This window comes from Protomyctophum bolini, assembly GCF_963924005.1.
Source record: "Protomyctophum bolini genome assembly, chromosome: 23".
Lineage (NCBI taxonomy): Eukaryota > Metazoa > Chordata > Actinopteri > Myctophiformes > Myctophidae > Protomyctophum > Protomyctophum bolini.
In genome coordinates, this window is record NC_137884.1 from 16,439,632 (window position 1) to 16,463,387 (window position 23,756).

A 23,756-nucleotide genomic window follows, 5' to 3' on the forward strand; every position below is an offset into this window, starting at 1 on the left:
TGACCCCCAAAACAGCCCTACTCAAAACCAGGGGAGACTGTGCTTTTACTGTGGCTGCCCCTAGGCTTCCTCTTCACATCAGATCCGCCCAGTCCATTGAGACTTTTAAGTCTCTGGCATGGGTTTTAAGCAGAGCTAGACAATCTGCTTATAACCCATTTTTTTCGACCTAGCTTTTACAACCTAGTTTAATTTCCAACTTTTTATTTTGAGCACCTCTTATCTTAGTGTCTATTATATTCATGTACCCACTTGACATTGATGTATTGATTTTATTTGATTGTATTGCTGTTGCTATATGTTTTTTTTTAACTTGTGCTTTAAAAAATAAAGTTTGATTTGATTTGATGTGGCCTTGACCAAATGGTAGACTTAGTATCTCAGTGTTACTTGTTGTCATTGTCATCATTATGGAGGTCTCTCTCTCTCTCTCCAACCGGTCGAGGCAGATGGCCGCCCACCTAGAGCCAGGTTTTGTTTGAGGTTTTTTTCCCCATTAAAAGTGAGTTTTTGCTTGCCAAGTGCTTGTTCATGGGAGAATTGTGGTGTCTCTGTACATTAAAGAGTCTGATCTTGACCTGCTCTATTAAGCTCTATTAAGAATTAAGATACCAAGGATTCGTCAGTGACGTGTCACTGACTGTGGCTTATAAACAGCAATAAAAGGTAGACTGCATCTTTGCATCTGCCCGTGTGAACGCACCATTAGAGTCTGTGTAACTTCCGTGTTGCATACTGTAGCAAAAGTCACTGTTGAATTCTTGGTATCTTTACCTTTCACGCGTGCAGCTGCAGCAGCGTAACAACAACAAGCTGTAGCACATTTTGTCACGCTCGCGATAATGAAACAAAACACTGCACGTCGGTACGGGATCATAAGATGATGTAACCCAGGTAAAGTATTGTGTCACTCTGCATGTTTAGTTTCCCACATGTCCAAAGTCATTTCCAAAAAAGACATAGGTCTAACTTTTTTTAATCATCCTATCCTTGTTAATAAATAACGGAATTTAGGTCAATGATACAACATTACGTTGTGAGCGACATCATCATTCCCCCCCTCCCGGTCTGCGAACATTGTATGAGCTGTCAGCCGGCCCGTGGTAATAGAAAGGTTGGGATTAACCCCTGATTTAAACAGGCAGCTATGCAGAGAGCACATGTCCCCATTCACATCAGCTCAGACGGTAGCAGTGTGAAGATTTCTGTCATGCTGGCTTTCTCAATCACCATCAACAAAGGTCAAGAGGCAAGATAATGGATGAGTTTGCATCTATCTACCTGCCTCATGGCCAGCTGCCTTATCTGCAGGGGAAAGAGAACTAGCTTATTGTGGGAGGTAGGAAGGGGCCACACGTATTACTACAAATAATTCTCTTGATGGTGTCATGCAGCGAAAATAACTTACAAGATACAAGTTCATGATGCATTGTGAGTGATGGGTTGTGAAATTGTAGAGCTTACCTTTTTGGAAAATGTTTGCCTATAATCACCAAAATAGGGACACCTAAACTGACGTGGCCATATTTTGAGCGACGCCCCTCTGCACTGTAGTTCACTCCCACTCCTCTAGCCCCGCCCCATCTGCACTGTAGTTCACTCCCACTCCTCTAGCCCCGCCCCCTCTGCACTGTAGTTCACTCCCACTCCTCTAGCCCCGCCCCCTCTGCACTGTAGTTCACTCGTCTTTTTCAAGAAAAGAAAAAGACAAAAAGTAAAAGAAAAAGGGCTGCATTTTTCATATTACAAAAAACATTCAATGAAATCCTATTGCAATATCGCTAGGCTGAGAGAAGAGATATCCACTTTTTATAGAATTTATCCTCTTGTAGTCTAAGTATGAATGTTAGTTTTTCCATATCATACAGTTCCTCAATAATGTCCATCCATTGATCTTTCGTTGGTGGGTAGGCTTTCATTTTTTTGAGCCGAATGCGAACGAAAATAAAAGTCTGGGTACCGAGGCTAGTTACTCTGCACTCTTTTATTATGACCAAATCAAATCAAAGTATTGTACTCAATAAAAAAATGTATTAGCAGCATACAGTACCTACGGGTCTGAAATAAAATAAAGTTGAAATGTTCGATTCAAATAGAAAGTCCTTCTAGATCGGTGCCGTTACAATCAGCCAACAGTAATTGGTACAAGGATCAGATATATCATTATCCTTATAAAGATCATGGAAGTGGGAAGTGACGGAAGTAGCCACATTGGGAACACTGGCCGATCATAGGTAGCCTACTGCAGCGTATTACGGCTGGGGCCAGAGACATGACATGAACGAGTGAGAATTGGTTCGTCCAATGGGCTTGACCTATGCGCTTGCATGCGCACAAGTTTTCGCACAGGGTTTCGCACGGGAGTGACACTACTGCGCATGCGAGACAACGCAAAGCGCGTCAGCCCAAATAGGCCTGCGTCCGTCACACTTTTCCAACCCTGGAAGAAGGGCCAAAAAGGGAGTATGAGCTGGGTGAGCAACTCCATGCAAGTGGATTTCCGGTTCCCGCTCTATTATTTTTAACTCTATGTAAGAAACGAGAGGAGCAGCGGGTAGACAAGGAGTAAAAGAGTAGTCAGAACCCCTTCCAGAATTCTCCTGGATATTACATCACATCCTGTTTTTCACTCTGAACAAAGTGCGCATGCACGCACGCACACACTCACGCACACACACACACAGAGAGAGACACGCACACTCAGAGAGACACGCACACCTTGTTCTGACAGAATGCACTCCCTAGAGTGAGTCAAGGTCTATTTTCTGTGTCCGTTTCCATAGCAGCATGTTGCATTTAGGAAGGTCAGGGGTCAAACGTTGACCACTTAAATCCTGCCTTCCCAGTACTGGCCATTTAATTTGCTGTCAATTGCTTTCCAACATTTTCTACGTTTTAAAATGAAAGGAATTATAGTGTAAATAACGGATCTACAAGCTCACAATACACCACGTGGTGAGCCTGCTACTCATCGCTATTCATCCAAGGTGGTGCAGGCCTATTATTATTATTATTTCCTTTATTTTCTAAATCGTTTTATTACATTTTTAAACAGAAGCCCAGGGGCAGCCATAAATGTTAAGTCACACAAAAGTTATGGGACAAATTAACAGGAAAATCAAACAAGAGCATAACCTTCAGTAGTGCAATCAACAAGAAGTGTTGGTGACACAGAAGAAATTTAATATAACAATAACAATTAAATAAAACTGAATCCCCTATCCCACCCTCCCCCACCCACAATCACCAGGACAGTTGGGAAGCAATCTGAAAATTAAAAACTAAGCCATGATGACTAAAACCATGACTAAATATAGCCTACTGACAATTTCGTCAACAAATATAACTACACTAAAATGTTAGGGAGGGACTAGTGGATGAGATCAGAGATGAGATCATTTTATGTTTGGTTGCGCTTGGGTGTTGTGCTCTGAAAATAGCAGAACTACAAGATCACAATGTGTCGTGCTGCGATGCGTTGCGAGCTTGTAGGTCGGCTATTTTCAGCATGCAAGCAAGTGTAAATCCGCCTTTAAATCACCAAAAAAAGGCATTTTAGTCGACAAAATCAACTGTAAATTTAGTAGACTATTAATCGTATGATATTTAGTCGACTAAAACTAAACTAAAACAGTGAAACTAACACTAAAAGATTTCCGAGGACTAAAATATGACTAAAACTAAATGGAATATTTAGTCTCTCCAGTCGAGCTACGAGTTAGAATAGTAAAGATGGACATGCCAAACGATTATTATTATACCAAAAGAAACAGTACCATTATACCAAACTACACACATTTGAAACTAGGAGAATAATCTTGGAGGTGCACGGCACCGGAGGTTCCGGTTGTGGTTGATTTCACTATCTCCTACTTAAGTTGTTGTTGTCAAAAGGTGTCGTGGTCGTGGACAATATTGAGTAATGAAAGATGTGTAGTTTATAGGCATGTAACGATGTATCGTATATCAATATATATCGATATATATTAATCCCGCCGATTATCGGCGTGAATCCCGTGAATCCCGACGATATTAATCGATTTATTAAAAAATAAATACGATTATTTTCTTTTTTTAGGGGGGGCTAGTAAAATGATGGTGTGTGTGATATGAAATGTGAGCTTTTATCATATCCCATCATATTCAAGTGTTTTGGAGAGAAATGAGACAGACTCCAGACCATGCAGTCACTTTCAGTATAGTAGAAGCCTGCAGAGGGGAGCTGTGTGTGTCTGTGATGCTCGTTAATACATCAAGGAAGGCAATTATGTTTCTGCACTGTCAATTAGGTCTACATCTATCCTAAGATGCCATCAAAGAAAGCTGTTATAACTCGAGCTACTGTAGGTTCTAAACAAGAAAGCATGTTTACAGATGTTGCACAGAAATTAAGTAATTTTACAAGTAATGCTACTTTTGCAATGTAGTTATCATGAGTTGAGTGTATTGTTACATGCCTATAGTAGTTTACCTTACTTTTTTTTTGGGGGGGGGGGGGTCTGTCTTTTTCCCTTTTTGTTTATTTTTCAGTATGTCTTGTTTCAAAAAAGAGAGATTGAGAAAGCGATATGATAATGTGTACATTGTCAATAAATACATCTTAAAACAATAAAGTAGGTACATCATAAAAGTAACTAAAATAGCCAATCTACAAGCTCACAACGTGCGTGTTCTGAGTTCTAGGTTCCCAGAACTCAGCATTAGTACCAGATCCTGATCAGGGACCAAATTAGATTCCGAGAACTGCATCTGAAACCAACAAACTAATCCAGAAGTTGAACCTGTAGAACACGTCGACACGGCACGGTTCAGGAATGAATGAAACTTCAACACTTAGGGCTGGACACCCAATAAGACCTGAGACTACAAATGTGTTCTGAATCAGTAGTTGTGACACTTCGAAGATTTTTCTTCAAAGTGTTCAAAAATAGCAGATGTACAAGGTTGCAGCGTGTGCTATTTTCGAATAGCCTACGCTAAAATAAAAAATGACAGATGCTGCAGGAGTGCAGGTTTTACATACTGCATATCGAAACCGACATTTAGAACAAATAACCAACTTAATCTCGCTCATATAGCCTAATCAAATAACCAAGAATGATCTTAGTGTTTTAATTTTGTATATATTGCCCCCCACAAAACATTCTAATCGATTTGTTATAGTGGACTAAATCGATTAGTCTGATTAGGCACTTAACCCTGGCTGTATTGAGAGAGATGAGAAAGAGATGGAGAGATGAGAGAGAGATGGAGAGATGAGAAAGAGATGGAGAGATGAGAGAGAGATGGAGAGATGAGAGAGAGATGAGAAAGAGATGGAGAGATGAGAGAGAGATGGAGAGATGAGAGAGAGATGAGAAAGAGATGGAGAGATGAGAGAGAGATGGAGAGATGAGAGAGAGATGAGAAAGAGATGGAGAGATGAGAGCGAGATGGAGAGATGAGAAAGAGATGGAGAGATGAGAGAGAGATGAGAAAGAGATGAGAGAGAGGTGGAGAGATGAGAAAGAGATGAGAGAGAGATGAGAAAGAGATGGAGAGATGAGAGAGAGGTGGAGAGATGAGAGAGCTCAGATGGAGAGAAAATAATAATGATGGTGATGGAGGGAGCGACAATGATAGAGAGGGAGACAGAGGATATGGAGTTGTGAGTGGTTGTCATAGAAACTGCAATAGCAGGGTTTCCTGAGACAGCCATTCAGTGTGTGTGTGTGTGTGTGTGTGTGTGTGTGTGTGTGTGTGTGTGTGTGTGTGTGTGTGCGTGCGTGTGTTAAAAAAGCTCCCTGTTCTACATAATGTGGTGTTGCCATGGCAACCCAGCAGAAACGTTTCCAGTGGTCCCATTAAAATCTATACCTGCTAAACCATACCTTCATCCCTCTGTGTATCTGGCTATATACACGGGTGTATAGTAACCATATCAGTCCTACTCTACGGTGCAGAGACATGGAGGACAACAGTTAATACCACAAACAAAATCCAAACATTCATCAACACCTGTCTGCGACGAATCCTCCAGATCCGCTGGCCAAACACCATCAGCAACAAGGAGCTGTGGCAACGCACCAACCAAATGCCCTCAGAGGAAGAGATCCTCAAAAGGCGCTGGAGATGGATAGGCCATACTCTCCGAAAACCAGCCTCAAACACCACAAGGCAGTCCCTCAAGTGGAATCCCCAAGGGAAAAGAAAGAGAGGTCGGCCACGGAACACCTGGCGCAGAGACTTGGAGGCAGATGCAAAAGCTATGGGCCACACTTGGGGACAGCTGGAAGTGTTGGCTGAGGACCGGGATGCTTGGCGAACTCTTGTCGACGGCCTAAACCCCAGAAGGGGTAATAGGCGTAAGTAAAGTATAGTAACCAGGCGGCAAGCAATCCAAGCATACCTCTTTTTAAATTAAGCCAATAAGGAAGTGCTGAATTCCCTGCAGTTCCCGTTAATGGCCTAGCGGGTGTCACTATCCCCCCCTCTGGTGGCTGCAGATTAATGACCACTCCATTGATTACAATGGGGATTTACAATGTAAACACTTGACCGCAGGTCGCAGTTAACTATGCAATCGTGCATTTCTCGTCAGTTGGTCACGCCCCATATATGGTCATGCCATCAATATTAAGCCCACATATGGAGATCCCTGATGTCATCAATATTGGACAGCAACTCATCTGACCTTAAACCTCAAACCCTTGGATCTCCATATATGGAGCTGACCTGTTCTGACATTCCATATGTTGATCCTTCCCCATCCATCCTTCCTCTTGGATGTCTCCCTTTTGACTGATACCTGTCCATTTAAACTCTAGACGGGCCTGCCCCAAAGTTATTAGTGCAGCCTCGGCGAAAACTAGTTCTCAACGGGCCTGACAATTAAGGCCCGGCCCTACCTGGGCCCTCATCAAACCCTGTACACTCAAGACACTGTCCCGCTGCCACCCTTAGATATCTATATATGGAGCTGACCTGTTCTGACATTCCATATGTTGATCTGACCTCATCAAACCCTGTAAACTCAAGACACGCTCCATATATGGCCAGTACAGAATTCATTCCATATGTTGATCTGACCCTCCATGTCAAAGAGCCAGCGCTCACCCAGCAGTCTGCTGTCACCCAGGCGCACGCAACCTTGCCCTTTAGGGCGAGGTCGCTTCTCGCCCTCAGGCGTCTCACTGGTTGTATTACCTTAGTAATTATTATCATGAATGCTAGTTCGTTTTTACAGTGAATAACCATGATATGTGTTTTTGTAAGCTATCGTCCATTTTATTTTAAAATTGATGATAAAGTAGGGTATGCTTATAGGGCTTCAACTGGCTCTACTGAGTGAAGCCCCGCCCCGCTCGCTGACCTTCCAGGATTTGAATTCACCTGAAAAATGAGCCGACGCAGGGAAGCTGGAAGTACCTTCGCTAAAAACGCCGGGACAACGCTCCACGCGTCCCAAACTCTTCTCCCTTCTGGCTCCAAAACTATATGGAATGCACTTGCCATTGCAATCAGAACTGCAGACTCACTCCCAATCTTCCGCCGTAGTCTATAAACCCATTTCTTCAGACTCCATCTTAGCCCATAGCACTTGCCGTAGTACTTGCCTTAGCCTCGACCTCCTACATAGGCTCAACTTTAAATATAACTTTATGTAGACATAAAACTATAGTGTATACACTTATAGTTTCAGTAGATAGATATTCCACTGTTAGGTTCCTAGCTTACGTATGATTCATGATGACTATTTTTGAGTGGTGCAGCCACTCCAATGACCAGCAATGTCCGTCCGTCCCTAGGTCTGTATGTCCATATGTTTAGAGTACCAACAGGTGACAAAGTGGCGCTGTTGAGCTTCACACTGGGAAGCTGAGTTTGAGTGTAACAGTATCTGTACTGTTACACTAAAACTCCATTTCGCAATAGCATTTGTTGACCACCAAGTGTCACTGTTGCACCAATCACTTCAGACAGGTCTGATTTTTATGTATTTGATTGAATTCAAAATTCAAAAACCTGGCCTAGGTGCTTTCTTGACGCGTCTTGACGCTGTGGTACACACAAAAACACAAAGCTGGGCATAGGAGGGACTAGCGCCCCTCAAAAATCTACAAGCCCACGTGACAGTGTTGAATTAATTTATAAACAATAGACACAAAAAATAAGCATAAAATGTTGAAATTATGGAGATACAAGGTTTCTGCCCGACAGCAATAATATGATGAAGTGTGAATACTTATGGATTTATATCTGTTCTGGCATGTAATCCTCTCCCTCTCCCTCTTGATATTAGCCCAAGTGTTATGATATTTCTCAGGTCTGACATTTATCACTCACTCTCGGGTCTGACGTAGACTAAGCCTTATGGCCTTCTACCGGCACCTCATTGACAAGAGATGCTTCTAATACATTATTATTATTTTGTTGTCCCATTATGTTCTTTTTCACATCCTCTGGTCATGTCCAACACAGTCTAGGCCCTATTTTTGTCCACGCTAAACCTCTTATCCCTAAACTACTTAGCCCTTTTTTTTTTTTTTTTTTTACTATTTTGCAAAACATTTTTGAATAGTTAATATCTACATCGACACGTTGTATATTGGCTATTTTAACTATTCAAAAAGGTTTTTCAAATAGGAAAAAAGGCAAAGTAGTTCAGGGATAAGGGGTTTAGCATGGAAGAAAATGGAACCCATGTTTATTCCCTATGAGTGTGCAATAAGCTTTCTGAACTTTGGATTATGATACAGCCTTTGATGTGTCATATGTTGTTCTTTGGGGCCACTGCTTGATCACAGAGAAACACTTGAATCATCCTGAATCATCACTCATACCAAAGGATTATTAGGGCCACACTGAGGGTCTACCAAAACTCGCAGCATTTCTATTAGTCCAAGCATGGGGCTTTAGTTTATAGCCACTTAACACTTAACCCCTATATACTTTGCTGTATGTCAAATAGCAAAAAGAGTCCTACAAGCTGTGAGCTTGTAGATCAGATTTCATGCCAAGAATAAGGATTTTACTGTAGGGTTAATGTGGTTAATCTGCTGGATTGCAGTGTAGGCTATATTAAGTCCTTTTCATATGGGTTGAGGTCTAAAATGTTAATTTGTCTATAAGATGTCGTCTATAACAGTGGTTCCCAAACGTTTTCATGTCAAGGACCCCTAAATCGACATTTATTAGCCCACAGACCCCCATTTGCCAGGGACCCCAATTTATATTGTAAAATCAATGTTAATTTAACTCTGAGAGTGGGTCCATTTGGTTCCTAACTATCAGTTTAGATGGGGACCCCCTGGAACTCCCTCAAGGACCCCTGGGGGTCCCCGGACCCCACTTTGGGAACCACCGGTCTATAAGCACTGTATTATACTTTATTGAAAAAAAGTTAGGCTGCGCAACAGTGACACTTGGTTGTGAAAACCAACCAAACGCAATTTTCGTGCTCTGACAGACCCAGCCAGCCAGCCAGGGACGGACACACAAAGCTCCTTAATGGAGTGGTTGCACCACTCAAAAATGGAGGAATGGGAGTGTCATTATAGGCCTAATTATGGGGTGATACACTGATATAGTGTTAGTGTATAACAGACATGACTCACGTAACAAACGTTGTTGACATACACATGAGATGGTTTTTGTCGAAGTCTCTGTTATATCTGTTATCATGATATATCTTGCACCAGTGATCTGGGGGAGGTGGGTTGTTGTTCTGATAAGTAAAGCGGCTTTCCTTAGAACCACTTATAGGCCTCTCTATTTTGGACATGACATTATAGGCAAATAGCTATTTCTGCTATTTTTTCATGGCGCCATATTTCAAAACATAAGATAGGGCTTAAAGGGTTAATATTATAATTCACATGTTTGGACTTAAATACTTGCCATTAATATAGTGGTTACAAAGGTCAAATTAATTGATTGCCTGAGTCCTGTAGTAGGAGTTCTGGTCTGGTTTTGGTGTATTAAGTAGTCCCGGTCATTTGGTGGGGGTCTGGGGGCTCATTAAAAAAACAAATATCCAGAAAACTAGCGTCATTTGTATTGTTGACCTATTTCTACCATATAGCGCAACCTTCATTCAACTATGAAACTATTTTTTGTGTCCAGTATCACTAAGCCAACAGCAGCAGCACAAAAGAATAGTTATTTATATTAATAGAGTAGAAGTGCTTACCTGTGGTCTGGAGTCCCATCAAATTTTCCCAATGGACTCTTGTTGGCTTTGTAGTTCTCGACTGTCGTCTGGTTTCTACTATAATTTGTACTGTCCTTTATTGGCGTGTATTTGTCGCTACTGGTGTGTGTTCCGTTGTCGGTTGACCAAATTCCAGTCTGCATCTGCTTGAGGTCCTCTCTGTAGCACCCCAGTTGCACTTCTGTAGGATAACTTCTGTTGAGTTCCTTCTGCAATACTCCCCGTATTGTACTTATTTATTTATTTAAAGAGTTATCCTTTTGTAGCACTCTTAGTTAATTCATGCGGTTATCCTCCTGTAGTACTGTGTAGTATATTGTGTAGGACTATCTGGTAGTCTTGGGGCAGTATGAAGCAGTTGGTTTCAGACTGATCTGTTAGTGGGAGAGGTCCTGCCCATCCTGTAGAGAGGAAGAGAGGGAGAGAGGGAGGAAGGAAGTGGAGGAGGGAGGGGGGAGAGAGGGAGGGAGAGGGAGGGAGGAGAGGAAGAGATCGAGAGAGAGAGAAGGGGAGAGAGGAGATGAAGAGAGAGGGAGGCAGGGAGGGAAGGAAAGAGAGAGAATAGAGGAGAGAGGAGGAGTTAATAGCAGGGAACAATGTTGAAGCAGTAGCATTGGAGAAGGGGGCAGGAGGTGAGAAATGAGGAGGTGAGAGAAGGGGAGATTGAAGGAGTAGAGGAGACAGAGAGAAAAAAAAACACTGATGAACATGAACAGAACAAAAATGCTATTAAATATGTTAATAACTGATAATGCGAGCATAGCCTACTGTAGCATGGCTGGACAATTATCTCTAATTCTATATCTCTCATGACCGAACACAAATGTCTGAAATGAATGCGTGCGCACACCTGTGTTACTCACACAGTCATTTGAGTCTTTGTGCTTCCATCAAGCATTCTCCCTCCCACACACACACACACACGCACACACATACTGCAGCGCACATGCATGAACACATGCGTGCATGTGCGTGCTGTGCACACACACACACACACACACACACACACACACACACACACACACACACAGAGAGAGAGGTAAAAGCAGAACTCTGTACATGAATCTTCTCCAAGACTTAGGACTACTTCCTGTGACTCGCACTTCCTGTTTCCTGTCTGGGTTGTAGTGGAGACGGATGTTTGACAGGAAAAACCAGACCTGGAGAACGTTGATAACACACGCACGCACTCGCACACACACACGTGTGTGTGCATGCGTGCGTGTGTGTGTGTGTGTGTGCATGCGTGCGTGCGTGTGTGTGTGTGTGTGTGTGTGTGTGTGTGTGTGTATATCCTGAAGTGCAGCTCTCCTGGTCGTTACCATGGTAACCGGCGACAGAGCATGTACAGGAGTGTTCCACACACACACACACACACACACACACACACACACACACACACAGTCTGACACCCCCTCACAGTAAAGTGTATTAAAAGTGTATAGGCCTACTAATGTGACCAACCTGTGAGCCAGCAAACAGACAGACAGACAGACAGACAGACAGACAGTATTTGGTGTGTGTGTGTGTGTGTGTGTGTGTGTGTGTGTGTGTGTGTGTGTGTGTGTGTGTGTGTGTGTGTGTGCATGCTTGTGAGTGGCTTTGCTCCAGAGATGCTACAGAACAGTCTGTACAAGTACATGTCATACACAGTTGTTAAATGGAGAGTCTTGCTGTGCTATGAACTCATTTTGGACATTACTGAACAATGGCTCCGGCCACCATGACTCTGCCTGGGAAAAGTTCTCTATGTGTTCTTTCTCCCTGTTTATTGTGTATTGTTTTGCTTTTAGTATTTTTTGGTTCAACTCTTTGGTTCAACACGTCCTTTTAAATGTGCTCTAGTGAATTGGATTGGATATGAATCCGCACCCAGTTGTCAAGTTAGCTTTGTTTCATTGGTTGGCAGCAGATTTGAACAGGAAACATACCTGACACTGGATAACCTCAGACAACAACAGTGCTGGAAAAAGTGCTCTAATTGTTTTAAGTAAAAGTATACATTCCACAATGTAGAAATACTAGTCCGTAACAAGTATTAGAACATCATCAATAAATAATAGCCTCAGGGTGTGTGTACCGTCTTGCTCTCCTGTCAGAGTTACTTCGCTCGACAATAACTCTCACTCGTGTGGTACCATTGTATTTTCTGGCAAGTCAGGCATAATAATATCACAGGAAATGCGCTTAAGACTATACATTCTGGCATAAATCCAGGTAATTTTTTTATGAATGAGGCCCCCTGGTCCCTAAACTTCTCTCCACTTCTGTGTTCTCTTCATTGGCTTCTGGTCGCTGCATGCAGCATCCAATTCAAAACACGGCTGATGACCTACAAGGCAATCAAAGGCATGATCACCCCCACCACCACCTCCAGGATATGGACCAACCCTACACCCCTTCCCGCACAGTCAAGATCAGCAAACACAGGACGTCTATCCCTCCCTTCTCTAAGACGACCTGACAATGTTACAAGAGGGGCCTCGTTTGTCAATGGAGTGTATATTCTGCCTTCATTTTGAGCTTGATAAAATGCCACGTCAACGTCAAGTGATCCTATACAGCTGATCCTATAGCGTGAATTTGGTCGGAGCTGCTTGTCTTGGTCTTGTCACTGCTGAAACCGACCGTCATTTAAATAACACGCCCTTACAGTAAATATTCTCGAAACGTCCTGATTGTACGACATGAACTGGAACCAAACAAACGTGTGGATACTTGGAGAGTCATGCCTGTCATGTTCGCATCACACATCACAGTCTGAATGACTGTTAAAGGCAAGCACTTATTTAAATGAGTGAATGATTAAGTACTTGACTTAGCCTATAACATTGCAAATAGGCAGACAACATGCTTGTCATTGTCACAAATGAAATCATCTCGCACATATGCGCTCGCATATCTTTTAACAGAGCCAGTAAAGCACTGTTTGATTATCTAACTTTAATTGCACGATTTTAATTGCTATCCTACCAAATATTGGCCTATAGACTCCTCTCCCTCCTGGCTCCCAGGCCGTGGAATGACCCCACCAACCACCCGCCCACCATCAGGACTGCAATGACGCTTCCCATTTTCCGCTGCACTTCTGACTCCAACTCCCGCCAACACTTCTTATCATGTTGTCTGTTGTCTATTTGGATACATGCCACTGGCTACTTGTTCATATGTCATGCTATATTTAGTTTGCTTGTCCACAGATGCAGAGGTGTGTGTGTGTGTGTGTGTGTGTGTGTGTGTGTGTGTGTGTGTGTGTGTGTGTGTGTGTGTAAAACAGCATGCTCAGTGAACCTCCCTTGGATAAATAAAGGGTTAACAAAATGCTAAAAGAATGTTATTCAGATTGCATGTTGCATGGACAGTTGGTTGGTTTTATGTTTCCTAGCTACTTTGTGTTCTTGGCACAGCTTTCTGACAGCTACACACAAACTGTAGCACAACAAAAAGCTGCCAACTACACATGATACTGTCAATTAAACTCCCCGCTGTGTCCACCCCTAACATTGGTAATCCCCCCGCACCATATTGGCATGAAAACATTAAAATCGGAAAGCATCTGTGTAATTTTAGATTTATTTGGCTATTCACAAAATAGCAGATCAAGTTCATAGTGCGGCAAATGTTTGCAAAACCTTTGAATATACAGTTGGCCTATACGTAGATTTCACTTTTTTTATCCCACAAATTTGCAACCCGCTTTTTCACACAGTGTCAATTATAATGTAATCCTGGGCACTACACTTCCTCTGCCAAGTGTCAACCTGGGGAGAGCAACGGACTGACCTCATGCTTCCTTCTATGCATGAGGAGTCCACGCCGCTTTGTACCTGACGGAGGAGGATGTTTCCCCGGTTGGACGTAGCGTGTGGAAGGAACACGATATTCCAACCAGTTCCTTTCCCCTCCATCAGGTGCCCCGGCTGGAGGGGCACTGCATGGTTAGGGTTAGGGTGCAAACTAGGGTGCACATGCAAACTCACACAGAAAGTCTCTTTTGCCAACCCCACCCAGGGTATGGGCACTGATGACGCGGAGGAGAGAGCACACCCCCAGCGCCCACAGCGTCCCGTGCGGGAATCGAACCCAGGACCTTCTATCTGTGAGGCTACCGTGTGCCACCGTGCCCCTATAAAGCAAACATTTTAACTCAAATCTTTGCTTCTGGTGGTCCCTGGAACAAAATATGTTGACATGGGGGTCCACAGCCAAATACAATGTTGGCAGTCCTTCACATGCAAAGTTTGAGAACCACTGATATAGCAAACACACGTTTTTTTTTTTCTTCAGAAAACTCTGCCTCAGGCATTAACTGGTTAAGTCCTCTGTCAGCTTTAACAAAATCATTACAGTTTCAACTCCCCCGCCAACCCCCAACCGCCCCAAGGACGGCGTCACAATCTTCCTCTGACACACCATCATCACCACTACGTATGACGCCCACCACCTCCACCCCCACACACTCATCCTCTGTCTCCTCAGCCTGGTAGAAAGCGTACAGTACATCCGTACAAAACACAGCAAGCTGTACATAATATCTGCTGGGTCCAAGCTGCGAGGCCAATGGCACTCATGACATTCAAGATTCAATAGTTGTATTGCTACCCAATGTATGAATGAATGAACCATTGTAAAGCGCTTTGAGCACTTGGAAAAGCGCTATAAAAATGCAATTCATTATTACTGCTCCAGGGGTGCAAGGTAACTGAGTTCCCAGGCCAGTGTGAAGATCCCCCCCCCCCCCCCCCCCCCCCTATTTTGTTGTTTTGCATGTTATTATAGGTGAAATTAATCATTAACTACCTATTTTAATGTGCAACATGATGTGAGCTTGTAGATCTGCTATTATCTCTATACTTTTGCACAACACTATCATTATGATGTATTTATTAGAAGAAATATGGGAATACAAGGTTTATACCTGACAGCAAGATATACGAGTACACAAGATTCTGATTATTTGGTTTCGGTTCTTGGTATCTCGGTTAGACAAAGTTAACAGTGCAGCTTTTCTTCTTGAAGCAAAGCGTCCCAACTTCAGTTTAATGAGGTTAGAAAGAAGGGGAAGTTGATATTTCCCTGATTATAACATCCATATTAACCAAACCCAGGACAAAGGGACTAAAGAGCTGCGTTGTGTTCTTGATAATTATAGGCTGAATCAGCATAACAATTCCCTTGTTTTCTTCAATAGTGCCATCTCTGTGCACACAATTGTGAGGTAATTACAGCGGTAAATTAAACTCTAGTGAACTATTTATTCAAGCTTTATTCCATTCCACACTCGCCCTCTCTTAGGCCCAAAGCACACCAGCTGCAACTCCTTGCAACAAAACAAATCAAACCAATGTAACTCCTTGCAAGTTGCAACTGCCATTGGGAATAATGGTTGCAAGTAGTTGCATGTTGCAAGGAGTTGCATTCACCTTCTGGTGTGGTTAGGGTTTTAGGTAATGGAGCGGAGGCACTGCTCAAAAAGCATAGAGGACATAACAACATCTGAATGCCTCTTACTGCAACTTTGATATTCTGCCAACAGGCTTTTTGAAAAAAAGATTCAAATTGCATGGACTCAGATCCTCTACAAATTGTCAACTCAATCTCTCTTCTCTCAGCTATGTTCGGCAGTGAAACGTGCCATCATCAAACCACTCTCGGTTCTTTTAACTCAAAGCTGAAAACTCTTATGTTTGACACTGCCTTTTAGTGGGTTTTATTCTCATATTTTCATCAGTTTTATTATAGCTTGTTACTTTCTATTCTCTAAACTCTTAAGGCAGCCAAATCTAGCCTGAATCAGATCTGAGCCACATCCAGATTGGAATCTGATTTGTTTAAATGAGTCATGTGACATGTTGGACTCATTTAAACCAATCGGATTTCAACCTCGATGTGGCACAGATCTGATTCAGGCTAGATTTGTCTGCCAGTGTAAGTGGGACCTTAAGATAACGATCTTAATTGTATTCAAATGACACTTTATGTGTTTCTTTTGCACTTTGTCATAAAGCAGTATTATGTACATTGTTTAGTGAATACATTTTTATTTGGTCCAATGTGTATGGTAGAGTATGTTAATACAATATAACTTGTACAATTGGGGTGGCTGTATTTGCTCTCCATGCTCATCTAAAATCATCTCTGAAACTGTTAGATCCTGTGTCTGGTTTTGAATTGCCTTGTTAATAAACAATATCACATTCACTTCCCCACAGAAACTGCACAAAAATAAAGAATATATTTGGCTAAAACAGAAATATATACACACTTTGATATTATGTTTTGTTTGTCCATTTGTCCCATGCTATGTCCCATGCTTTCTCTAAATATTCTGCAAGTGCGAATAGCTTATGTTCAAAAGTCCATGCAAGTCGCTTAACCACTTCTTCTTTTACACCTGTTAAATAACTTTTGATGTATAGCTCATGCCTCATGGTACAACAGACAATAGAAAACAAAAGTGTGTGTGTGTGTGTGTGTGTGTGTGTGTGTGTGTGTGTGTGTGTGTGTGTGTGTGTGTGTGTGTGTGCGTGTGTGTGTGTGTGTGTGTGCCGTGCACGGCGCACGCGCGCACGCTCACACACACACAAACACACACACGAGAGTGGTTTGATGATGGCACGTTTCACTGCCGAACATACGCACGCACACGTCTATTGTCAGTCTATTGTCTATTGTCAGTCTACAGTCTATTGTCTGTTGTACCATGAGGCATGAGCTATACATCAAAAGTTATTTAACAGGTGGAAAAGAAGAAGTGGTTAAGCAACTTGCATGGATTTTTTAACATAAGATATGTATTATACTTAGAATATTTAGATAAATCATGGGACAAAGCATGGGACAAACGGACAAAGAAAACATAAATTATCAAAGTAGCTCACACACACACCCAAGTAGCTCATAATATGAACGTCACTGACGTGTACTGAGACGTTTTGGTGTAATATATGTGCCCATTCATTGGATGGATTTCTTTCCACGTGGATTTTCCACAATGCTTGGAGTCTAATTAGCCTCTCATAGCCAGACGATCAGAGATCTCCGCCTACTGATAACGTCTGGGGAAATCTAAATGAATTGAAGGACTTGGACAACGCTTGGTCTTTGCATTGGTTCTCTGAAGCTGTTTCCACCCAGTTTTAGCCCATTCATTGAATTAAGATGTCACCAGCCTACATGTTACAAAGCTGAAATTGGCTCCTTTTAGTACCAATCCAAGATGCCTACCATGATGTGTATAAAGTTGGATAAAATCTGATATTATATGACAATATTCGAAAATCATATGGTGTGATTTTTACACTTTGAGATATGATAGGAAACTAAGGAAAGAATGGCCATTTCAGCTAAATGTGACTGATTACACATTTAGAAAGCTTTCAAAATTGAAGCTATAATAGCTTTCATTTGAGGGTAGATAAATACAAATATGCTAGCGTTTGACCAAATCCTATCCCTGAATCTGCCTGGCAGATGCCAAGCGGCTAAAACATAATATATTATCATATCACTATAATATGTTATCACTATGCTTTCAAGGGTGCCTGGACATTCTGGTATGCTTCAGGTCTGTCTCACTGGCTTGGTATGGAATACTAGTGTCTAGTGGGTCACTTTTGTTATGCAGAACCAGTGTTGCAAGATGAAAACTTGAACCACCGATATGCCCATACATGGGGCAAGTGGGAAGTCGGTCGCATGAGGATGCCAATCACATGGGGCGGCAGTGGGCGTGTGAGTGTCTGGTAGAACAGCCAGATGGTAACCGCAAGGTTCCCAGTTCGATCCTGGGTTCTCCCAGAGTTAGTGTCGAAGTGTCCTTGAGCAAGACTCTGAAGTCTGAACCCCTAATTGCTCCCAGTGGTTGCCACCATTGGTGTGTGAAGTGAGGATGCTGGTGTTAAATGTTCGTCGCTTCACCTCCCAATGTATGAATGAATGGACCATTTGTAAAGCACTCTGTGCATAGAAAAGCGCTATAAAATGCAATGCATTATTATTATTATGGGGCTTTGCATTTCTGGGGGCAAGCTAGTATAGGGGATCAATTGACTTTTAGGTGGAGAAGGGTTCTACCGGTGTGTGAAAAGCAGTTCAACATGTATGGGTATGCCGGTCAAGGATAGGCAATCACTGTTTAGAAGGGTTGGGGCGATGGCCCCGCCCCATCCATCGCCACTGGCAGGATGAAAGGGATTCGGGTTCAGAGAACCCTCAAATGTAGAAAGTGGAGATAGGTGCCACCATGCACCCTGTGCCAGTGTGCGATAACGCAAAAGAAAATGGGGGCTCATGCCCTGGAAAGAGTTGCGGTTCCGGTGGCACCGGTGGCATTTAGAAGTGCCAGGAAATTAATCTCACACCCAGGCTGTACAAGGATTATCATATACTGTATATGGTTTTACCCAATTTACACCCTAAAATTAAATAAATAAATAAATCCCAGCAACCATTTTGGATCTGTGCTACAGCTGGCCCCTTCTGACAATATTTCAGTTTGGTAAAATAGAAATCTATTGATCAGACACCATAAGGATTCCAAAAGTACACCAAGTGCATACAGTATACATGTGGAGCAATTTTCTTATACTAAACAACTTGACTTACCACTATGTCTTTTAGATGCAGGCAGCCTACTACTGCTGTTATGTAACACCCCCCTGACACACACACACACACACACACACACACACACACACACACACACACACACACACACACACACACACACACACACACACACACACACACACACACACACACACACACACACACACACACACACACACACACACACACACACACACATACATGTAGTGCACTGATAATTTAGCCATTTGTAACTTAAGTACAAATATAACATTTGTACATTCTCCGAGACTAATTAATGATGATTTTACCCTCAGATACACAGGGAGATTAACAGGGAGAAAGGAAGAAAGTGTGATAAAATTCAGTCTGTACTGTTAAGTTAGACAGTACTGCAAGTCTCTCTCTCTCTCTCTCTCACACACACACACACACACACACACACACACACACACACACACACACTGTATATACTGTATATTACGCAATGTTATTTGACTCACCCTGTAGATGACAGATTGCTTCTTCATGATGAACAGGGATAGATAGACAGTGGAGCTACAGGGAGACTTAAGTAGGGTACAGAAGATGAGGGAGATAGGTTGAGAGAAAGAGAGAGAGAGAGAGAGGGAGAGAGAGAGAGAGAGAAACCTGGATACCACAGATGGAGAGAGAGAGAGAGAGAGAAGTAGAGACAGAGGAAGGAATAGGAGAGGAGAGAGAGAAGAGAGAGAGAGAGAGAGAGAGAGAGAGAGCTCAAACCTAGATACCACAGATGGAGAGAGAGAAGTAGAGACAGAGGAAGGAATAGGAGAGGAGAGAGAGAGAGAGAGAGAGAGGGAGAGGAGGGGAGGGGAGATGCTTGCTGCTGAGTGGAGTATTGGTTCAGCCCACACACTGCTGGGGAATGGAGAAACACAGTGTTCAGAGAGTTAGAGAGAGTGTGTGTGTGTGTGTGTGTGTGTGTGTGTGTGTGTGTGTGTGTGTGTGTGTGTGTGTGTGTGTGTTGACGCGATGTCTCCCACTCCAGTGCGTGGGCCAGATACTCTCTGCCTCCCAGTGACACACACAGAGAGAGAGAGAGAGAGAGAGAGAGAGAGAGAGAGAGAGAGAGAGAGAGAGAGAGAGAGAGAGAGAGAGAGAGCGTGGGTGTGGAGGAGTGGTTGGTTGTCATGGTAACGTTACAGCAAATGCTTTTTAGCCAATCGGCTGCACTGGCGGCATGTGATGCATGATGGGAAATGGGCAAAGGTAAGTGAGTCATGTGATGTTCAGTGACCCAATCAGATCATCCTTTGTCACTAATGAGTAGCTGCATTGGCCAATCCCAAGACACCAAAAGTCTGGAAAAACACATTGTTTCAATGTCGGGTGGGTAAAGGGTAATGTATGTATGTAATCTGAAACCTATCTTAATTACATCACCATCAACAGCCAATTACAAGTTATAGAATATGACCACCATGCCCATCATACATACATACCACTTTTGGTCCAGCCGACAACAATACGCACAAGTAATAAAGTAAAGGTCTATTCTTGATATGTTTACAATTACTTCTTATGTATTGGTATTATTGTGAAAAAAACCTTTTCAAGGTTTTTCCGAAATTACACCAGGCCTATAGTCTAAAGTCTATGGACTTTAATGTTTGTTTAGGGCAGTAAATGACAACGTATATATATATTTATGTATATATATATATATATATATATACACACACTAGACCTTACCCGTTCTGAATATTATGAACACCAAATGATGTACAGTGTGGGTAATGCGATGTAATAGATCACATTACTGATTGGGAGGGAATTGTCCTGTTGCGTGTAGTGTGGCAGCAGTGGCCGAACGGTTTGCGGAGCGGTCTTGATATCGGAAGGTCGCTAATTCGTATCCCCGAACCGGCACGTTAAAATGACCACCGTTGAAGTGCCCTTGAGCAAGGCATTGAACCCCTACCATGAAATGTTCTATGAGCAGGGCCTGGCTGTAAACAAGTTCTTGAGCTTAGTCCAGTTACCCTGGGTAAATATAGTAACTTTGCTTTGCTTTGCTTTGTGCAGCAGCTGCAGGGTCCAGACGTTGGTGGTGATGTGTAGCTGTCGATCGAAACGCGATGGATGGTCCAACTTGTACGGCAGTTGTTTTAGCCAAGCGTTGTTGTTTGGCGCGTGGCGTAAGATAGCCGAGGGATGTTTTTTTGTGCATTGGCATGGCTTTGTAGTTTTCGGTGGTGGTAGGAAGAAGTGACTGTCCGTCTCTGTGTTGTTGCGGACGGGGATGGAATGTTGTGTGTGTGTGTGTGTCTCTCACAGCGTGGGGCTGGAGGTGCGGACACAGAGGAGGTGTGGTCACAGTGGTGGGGACGGCAAAGGGGATGTTGCACGGAAAACTGTGTCCCAATATTAATCTGTGTCCGTCCCAAAAACTGTGTGCCAATATTAATCTGTTGCCGTCCCAACATGCATTTCAGTGGTGACACTGGTGACACGTGATTAGCGGGGAGTTATGTTGTTGTTTTTTACGCAAATTAATGTAATTCATTGTTAGAATGTTTGGCGTGTGTAATGCGGGGCAGATTGCGGTTGGAGGACAGGGCTGCGAGGTTCTGTGAGGCTGTCCGTGCGTTGTGGCGTTGTGAGGAGGCGCTCTAGGTGAGCAGCTGTCTTGCTCTATGCTAGGGAAGGGACAGACTGACAGACAGATATATATATATATATATATATATATATATATATATATATATATATATATAAAGCTGCATGAGTACCCTCTGCTGGTGTAATTTAAAATAAAAAACTAAAGATGTTTGATTGGTTCATGCATTATGTAAGTGTGTATATAACTATCTAGAAAAACCCTGGGACCTGAGGGATTGATTGATTGATTGATTGAAATATGTATTAACAGTTTGCAGAATTACAGTACATTTCAAGCACAAACTCAATACAAAGACTGTTAACTGTGAGTGGACGAACCAATTAAGTATTACACTTGTTTACAACAGGGTCCACCATGTTCAATTCATCAAAAAGCCATGTACAGCCAGTAAGGCATAGGCTAGCTTAGCCCTGGTCCAATGCTTACAGCGACACTCGCTGTAAGCATTGGACCAGGGCTAAGGCTAGCTATAGTATGTTTAGTTTTGATTTGTTGTATTTGTATAGTCCTTACCCGTTGAGATGTTGCCTCCCCATAAATATTGTTAATTGCCGTTCATTTTAACTTGTATTATATGTTTGTGTGTTTGTTTTGTTACTGTGTGCAGTAATTGTAAGCCATAGCGTTGCACACACACACACACACACGACTGGGGTTGCAAATTAGCCTTGCGGCTAGTACAAACCCTATATACAATGCAACGGTTTCATGTTTTTACAAATTGATACATTGTTTTTTGTATTGTCCCTGTTAAGTAAACGTATAAATAAAAAATAAACACACACACACGTTGCGAAAGTAGCTGCAATTGTTTACCTGGGCTGTAGATGGCGGAAGTGGTGGAAGGCAACGTGAGAAATAAGCTGTGGATCCTGCGTGATATATGAAGATGTAGGAGGAGTGCGTATTCACGCCGGTGCCAGTGGTGTGAAGTTAATAAGCGTCTCACACAGGCTGCAGCCAGACATGAGCCTAAAGAAATCGTAGGCGCAGACGTCTCGGCGGTTTTTAGACAGCTGGTGGATGGAGAAAAAGCTCCAGTCCGCCGACGACTTGCGCGCAACGGCCAGCCGACAGCTGACGCTCTCCTCTGCGGCAGAGACAGCTGCCGACAAGCGCGTGTCACCCGGCAGTGAGATAGGCACTAGCCAATGGAACAGATGCAGCCGCAGCCCATCCACTGGGCGGGTATTCACTTGTAGTTTTCTTCTTTCACGGAGTCAAACGCCCCCTGGGCAGTGGGCACCTCGAAGTAACATTCTGTCCACTCCAAATTGTTAACAAAACATTGAAAAATCGTCTGAAGAAATGTAAAGCAGTGGTTCTCATGTTTGCTTCAGATCACCCCTGTAATCTTTTCATCCATGGCACCCCTGGCTGAATTACATTGTCATTTACTGTAACCCTGATCCATGATGACATTGAAAATAACTTTATATTTATAAAATAGCGCGTTCACTTCACCCTCCACAGCCCTTCTCATCATCAATAACCTTATTCTTCGTGGTGTAGGGGTTAGGATTCTGCGCTCTCACCGCGGCGGCCCGTGTTCGATCCCCGGTCAGGGAACACTGTTTTATGATGAATTCCTGTTCTGTTCTTTAACTATATAGAAGTGTCTATTTATAAATGTTTTGATGAATTGAACCATGTGGACCCTGTTGTAAACAAGTGTAATGCTTAATTGGGTCGTTCACTCACAGTTAACAGTATTTGTATTGAGTTTGTGCTTGAAATGTATTGTAATTCGGCAAACTGTTAATAAATATTTAAATCAATAAATCAAAAATATCCTTCTCCTTCTCACCGCCGGGTGACACACTTCATTTTTATGCTTGTCGGCAGCTTACATCTGACTCCGGAGAGCATCAGATGTAAACTGGCCGTCGCGCAAGTCGTCGGAAAACAAAACCATTGTAGCCTCGAGCCTCGGCAGGGAGGCGAACCCGGGTTGCCAATTCCAAAGGCACGTACGTTAACCAGTCTACTAGAGAGTCATAACTTCACAGCCTTGTAGCAACGCAGCAGCATATAGCCTACACTAGAATGCGCCTTTGTCAACATCTTGTCACTCACTCACTTGTCACTCTCACGCCCACTTCACCAACCAAGAAATAGAAGACTACATGCCATTGAATAGGCTTCCGGGTGCGTCCCCTCTCAGGACCGCCCACTTTCCGCAGAGTAGAGCGGAGACGTCTGCTACCTACGATTTCTTTAGGCTATGGTGTGACTGCAGTGACACAGTCACACACACTCTCACACACACACACACACACACACACACACACACACACACACACACACACG

General features: G+C 43.0%; 1 protein-coding gene across 3 annotated transcripts in view; it reads right to left on the reverse strand.

Moving 5' to 3' along the window:
• shank3b (SH3 and multiple ankyrin repeat domains 3b) overlaps positions 1-19,369 on the reverse strand; it is a 52,637-nt gene extending 33,268 nt beyond the window's left edge. For 2 of the 3 annotated variants that reach the window (XM_080757924.1, XM_080757926.1), the window contains exons 1-2: positions 19,285-19,369; positions 10,172-10,593 (exon numbers count right to left, since the gene is read on the reverse strand). In XM_080757924.1, the coding sequence (XP_080614050.1) occupies positions 10,172-10,335 (164 nt within the window). In that variant the 5' untranslated portion in view covers positions 10,336-10,593; positions 19,285-19,369. Of the gene's footprint in view, positions 1-10,171; positions 10,594-11,055; positions 11,102-19,284 lie in introns of those variants that run through there. The other variant, XM_080757925.1, reaches the window with a different exon arrangement.
• Between the last annotated feature and the right edge of the window lie 4,387 nt (positions 19,370-23,756).